Raw genomic sequence first — 6,000 nt, 5'->3', positions numbered from 1 at the left:
TTCATGGTGACTATGCCTGGATGAGCATAGTGGAGTTCACTGACAATTTTCCCACGGAGTTTTGGCGGAATTATCACTTGGCGACCACAAAGCAGGCAGTCTGCATCAATAGAGAGCCCATCCTTCCAGATGAGATACGGTTTCGTCCCTTCCGGTTGTGATGCCCAATCACCTGACGTAACACAGCATTTAATTTGTGACAAATCTAGATTGCTATTCGTAGCACAAGCGATCTGCTTTGCGGTTACGGGTGCCTCATCGTGAATGATGTTAGCCATGAGATGAATGATATCGCCAGATTGTGGTGGTTCTGGGATGGTTACGGGAATCGGCAAGTGACTGAGCACATCAGCACAGTACATTTCCTTACCCAGGTAGTCAACCATTGAATAGTCATAACTGGCAAGGGTCAACGCCCAACGTTGTAAATGACCTGAAGATGTGGGCAGAGTGGCTCTGATTTCTCCCAGGAGACCTAACAAGGGTTTGTGATCAGTCTCAATGGTAATATATCTTCCAAAGACATATTGGTGCATCTTTAAGGTACCCCAGACACACACTAACACCTCTCGTTCGACTTGAGCATAGTGACGTCCAGTGTCCTATAGGGTTCGTGATGCATACGCAACAGGTTGGAGATTGCTGGTTCCATTTGTTTGCAACAACGTTCACCCAATGGCATATGTAGAGCTATCACAACTGAGAATAGGTTCCTTGGATGGATCGTAATGGACAAGTAAGGGCGAGGAGGACAGCATGGTGTTAGCGGCCTTGAACGCTCTTGTTTGGGCAGCTTCTCATTTCCAGACAATGCCTTTCCTGAGTAGAAGAGGAAGAGACTCGATGGTTGTGATTAGTTGAGGCAGGAATTACCAAAGTCGGTCAATATACCCAGGAATGTACGAAGCTCAGATGTTTTGTTGCATTGGTGCATTCGTAATTGCTTCAACTTTGCTCAGAGAGAGTAAAATGACTTGACAGGAGATTTGATGACCCAGTTATTCAACTTCACGTGCCATAAAGGTAAACTTCTCATGCCTTTGACGTAACCCAGCTTGTGACAGCCGATTGAGGACTTTGTTTCGGTTCTCGAGGTGTTTCTGTTGTGACTTGCCAGTCACTAGTATTTCGTCCTGGAATACAACTGTCTTTGGTGCAATTTTCAATCATGTCTCCATCTTGCGTTGGAAAATTGGTGCAGCAGAGGGTATGCTAAATGGGCATCTGTTGTACATGTAGAGTCCTCGATGAGTGTTGATCCATGTATAGGTCTTGGAATCATCATGCAGTTCCATTTGAGCAAAGGCAGTCATCAAGTCAAGTTTAGTGAATGTCTGTCCACCCATGAGAGTGGTGAACAGATCCTCTGCTTTGGGCAAAGGGTAGTCATTCAGCTTTGAAGAGAGGTTGATCATCGTTTTGTAGTCCCCACAAATGTGCACTGTTCCATCTGCTTTGAGTATTGGAACGATAGATGCTGCCCAGTTGGAGTACTCGACTGGTGAGATGATGTCCTCACTCTGCAGGCGGTCAAGCTCACATTCAATCATTGATCGCATCATGTGGGGCACAGGTCTAGCCTTATGGAACAATGGCTGAGCATCTGCAGAAACATGAATCCTCACTTTGTGTCTTGCAAAGATGCCAACACCATCGCTGAACAGGCCAGGGTACTTGTTGAGCACAGTATCATATCCAGCATCAGAGTTGGAGACTGTTTACATCACTCCGATTAAGTCTGATTATTTACCTTGTTAACCGATGGGTCCTGCTGGATAACTTTTGGCTTGTTAGAGATCACACACGGGCTCTCGGCAGTTTGCATACACACAGTCAATATTTCCATGACTTCAGCCAAATTGGGGTCGGATTCATTGAGGAGTTTCCGCATAATTGACTCAGCATTGATGCCTATTATAAAGAAATCACTTAACATCCCTTCGAGTTTATCTGTAAACTCTCAATGTTCGGCGAGTCGGCGTAAATCAGCCACTAACTCGGATGCTGACTGACCATCTTGATTATGATGGGTATAAAATTTATATCTCGAGACGATCTTAACCGGTTTTGGGTGATAATGTCTTTTCATGAGATTGATGGGCTCTTCATACGACTTGTCAGAAGGTTTGATTTGGGCAAGAATATCGTTGATGAGGCTGTACGTCGGGGCGCCGCGTATGGTCAGTAATACAGCTCGCCGCCTTTCAGCATCCTCATCGGTGTCCATTTTGTTTGCCACGAAGTACTGCTTCAGACAATCAGTATAGTCTTCCCCCATCATCCCCCACTGCGTCTGCTTGCAATATGCCGATGCACGGAGACATCCTCGTCACCACTGTAATGTACTCAATAGACAGGGACGAAGGATCTGAAGTGGGAACATTGTGTTTAATCCAAACACGGGAACAACACAGCACAGCACAACCTGGAACATGGGTATGTCACATCACTGCTTAATTACATCCCGGTACACCCTTGTATGCATGTGTTTGCAAAAACTACTGATACATCTCAGTTGTCGATATAACTGTTTTTTTCTAGTTTGTGTGTCCTGGCTGCTTGGGAATGAAACGTACCCCTTTGGTGTGTTTCATTACCAACTGGAATTGCACTCGGTGGAGTGTGTACCTCCAACAGGCTGAACAGTTTACATTTTGTATCCCGCTGAACCAAAATCCAATCCACTAGTTCTTGTCACCTAACCAACTAATCCACCTCGTTTTGTTGTAACTCGTCCAAAACTTTGATTCGTCCGAATCCGTCCATAATTTTGTGAGATATCCTCCTGACACAGAGATATCCTCCTGCTGATATCCTTCACAGAGGGTGAAAACATAACCTCCGTCCACATGTTAGTTTATTGGTTAGGGTAGTGGGCTTGGGATCCGAGGATCCTGAGTTCAAATTCCATTCGGCTGCTAAATTAATACCAGGTGGGGTTGACTCTGCCTGTCATCCTTCCGAGGTCGGCAAAATGAGTGCCAGCATGCTGGTATCCTGTGTCGGAGTGGCGACCCGTCCAAGATTGTACCCAATAGCCAAAGAGACTGCTTCAGTAGCACCAACGCTCTACACAGAGTATGGTCCCATTGCATGGGTGGGTGGATGGATGGTCTACCTTTGGTGGTTGAGGTAATAAGCTTGCCAAGCCAGCCATTCCGTGTCAACCGTTTCAACGGAGTGCTTTCTTCAGTGTTGAAGTCACTTAGCAAGCACTCGAACAAGCTGTTTGCTAATGGAGCAAACCCCATATTCCACGTAACCATGTTGTTAAATTGCTGCCACATCGTGTTTCTGTGAATCATTCTGTTTGCCACCTGTAGATTGACAAATTGTACTCCAGATTAAAACCACGAGGTTTGCGGTTGTTGGGTAGAAGGGATTATGGAACTTTATGAAGCAACACGAGCACTCCCTCTTCCGCCCCCCCAGTTTGCTCGAACACGTCACTTTAGGCGTCTCTGTTCCATATTGGGATTCCTCTCCTCCTCACGCCTTGATCACCTGTTTTAAGTTCGTCTCCCCTCTGTGCGTCCGACCTGGTATCATTTCTCATCTTGAAGCTCCAAAGATCGTACAGTGAGGAACCATGTCTCTAAGCAAGCTGACTATCGACCATGTGGACCTCAAGGACAAACGTGTGTTCATGAGGTGAGTTGTGTGTTCCTCTCTCCAGGTGCGTTTGCTAGTAGAATGACATGAAAACTGCACAATCGGAGAGAAACCACCGCAATGTTTCAATGGATTGTTCATTTCCTCGAGGAGTCGAGGTTTCAGAGGTTTCGGTTACTTTTTTAAAAAGATTTCATCGCTCTACGTTCCAATGAAATGCTCAGTTTCTGAGCAGGACAATTATGGAGTTTGAATCTTTGTTTTTTTTTTAAATATATATTTTTCCTTTGACGGTTGTTTGTACAGGTTTGGATAAATGTGTAGATGGAGGGTTTAATATTTAAGTCTGACCCCAAATTTGATTGAGAGAGGTGGTTTGTTACTAGGTTTGCATTATGATGCACCACTGCGAGGAATCAGCAGAGTCATAGACAGAGGTGTCATTGAAGATGTATTTAGGAACTTTGAAGGCTTGACATATAGATAAAGGGGATTAACTCAAGTGCTGCAGTACTCGCCTTGCATGTGAGATGTTGTGGGTTCGATTCCCACATCCTCCATGTCATTTTCCTATCTTTATAACTCTTTGATCAGCCTCGGTGATGTAATGGTTTGAGTGTCTGCTTTGAGTCTGAGAGATCGGTGGTTCGATACCCAACTGAGTCATACCAAATACTTCAATAAATAGTCGGTGTTGCTTTCTTCTTGCTTGATGCTCAGCATTAAAAATGATAGAGCATGGATAACCAACTGTAGGTTGGTAATAATAGCACAGGCTCAGATGAGCCCACTATTCCAACACTTTTTGGAGAGCACACCTTGTACACTTTACCAGCCAGATGCCATCATACCATACATCAAGTAGTGTTTGTGTCTGTTTGTTTGATTTCTGTACATTCCGAAACTTCTGGACAGAATGAGCCGAAAACTGGTGGTTGTACTTTGGGTGTGGATTGCGAGGGTGGGGTTCAGGGTGGGGACAGGACCCCAATTCTATTTATGTAGACGTCATTGGATAGCGCCGCTCCTGGTGGGAAGGGGTATTACAAGTCAATATAAAATACCAATTCTGGAAGAATTAACACAACCATAATTTTGGGGGATTTATCCTGTCCGTAATTCTGAGGGATTTGCCCCAACCATAATTCTGGGGGAATTAACCAGACCGTAATTCTGTGGGAAATCACCCGACTGTAATTCTGGGGGAATTAACCCCTAATAATTCTGGGGGAATTACCCTCACTGTAATTCTGGGGGAATTAACCTGACCATAATTCTGGAGGAATAAACCCATCCGTAATTCTGGGAGAAATCACCCGACCGTAATTCTGGGGGCATTAACCCGACTGTAATTCTGGGGAATTAACCAGACCATAATTCTGGGGGAAATAACCCGACTCTAATTCTGGGGAATTAACCTGACAGTAATTCTGGAGGAATTAACCCGACTGTAATTCTGGGGGCATTAACCAGAGCATAATTCTGGGGAATTAACCAGACCATAATTCTGGGGGAATTACTCTCACTGTAATTCTGGGAGCATTGACCAGACCATAATTCTGGGGAATTAACCTGACTAATTCTGGAGGAATTACCCTCACTGTAATTCTGTGGGCATTAACCAGACCATAATTGTGGGGGAAATTAACCAGACCGTAATTCTGGGGCATTAACCCAACCGTAATTCTGGGGGAATTAACCCGACTTTAATTCTGGGGGAATTAACCCGACAGTAATTCTGAGGGAATTAACCAGACCATAATTCTGGGGGAATTAACCAGACTCGAATTCTGGGGGTATTAACCTGTCCGTGGTTCTGGAGGGATTAACCCGACCATAATTCTGGGGGAATTTACTTGACTGTAAGGACAAGTTATTTACTCGTCAGTATGACCAAAGTAGCCAAATTATGAGGAAATGCATCTCAAAAATCATGAATAATGCATCACATTGAGGACTACCCAAGGATGGACGAAAAAGCATCTGAGATTAGTGAATATGCACTTTAAATTATGCAATGAGTTGTCTTACATAAAAAGATAGCTTTTCCTCAGAGGAAACCCCTTTTGTCAAAAATTATTGTTCTTACATAATCTAACATCTTTCGCCACTCACTAATCACAAGGTAGGGAGTTACCTTGCATACACCACCGATGCACACACAATCGTAGTACTATGGGCAGATTAACCACAAAAATCAGTAAGTCAGGAATCATCTCATTTACATGAAGGGGGCGACAGCAGTGGACATATCTGGATCAAGTGCATTGTTTGTACACACCTGAGGAGGAAGGAGGGGGCAAAATGGTTTATTTATTTATTTGTTTTTGCAATATTGACCCTAACTATTTGAGTTGGATTCGAGGGGGTTTTTTAACTCTTATGATT

General features: G+C 44.2%; 1 protein-coding gene across 1 annotated transcript in view; it reads left to right on the top strand.

The window, feature by feature from the left end:
* The first annotated feature begins 3,442 nt into the window (after window positions 1-3,442).
* Window positions 3,443-6,000, top strand: part of LOC147024564 (phosphoglycerate kinase-like) — a 38,897-nt gene continuing 36,339 nt past the window's right edge. The window contains exon 1 of the mRNA XM_085884608.1: window positions 3,443-3,651. Coding sequence (XP_085740734.1) covers window positions 3,590-3,651 — 62 coding nt within the window. The 5' untranslated portion in view covers window positions 3,443-3,589. The remainder of the gene's footprint in view (window positions 3,652-6,000) is intronic.

The sequence above is a fragment of the Eptatretus burgeri genome, chromosome 6 (assembly GCF_056783735.1).
Source record: "Eptatretus burgeri isolate ZD-2024b chromosome 6, Ebu_testis_v1, whole genome shotgun sequence".
Classification (NCBI taxonomy): domain Eukaryota; kingdom Metazoa; phylum Chordata; class Myxini; order Myxiniformes; family Myxinidae; genus Eptatretus; species Eptatretus burgeri.
This window is presented reverse-complemented; position numbering and strand designations above follow the sequence as displayed.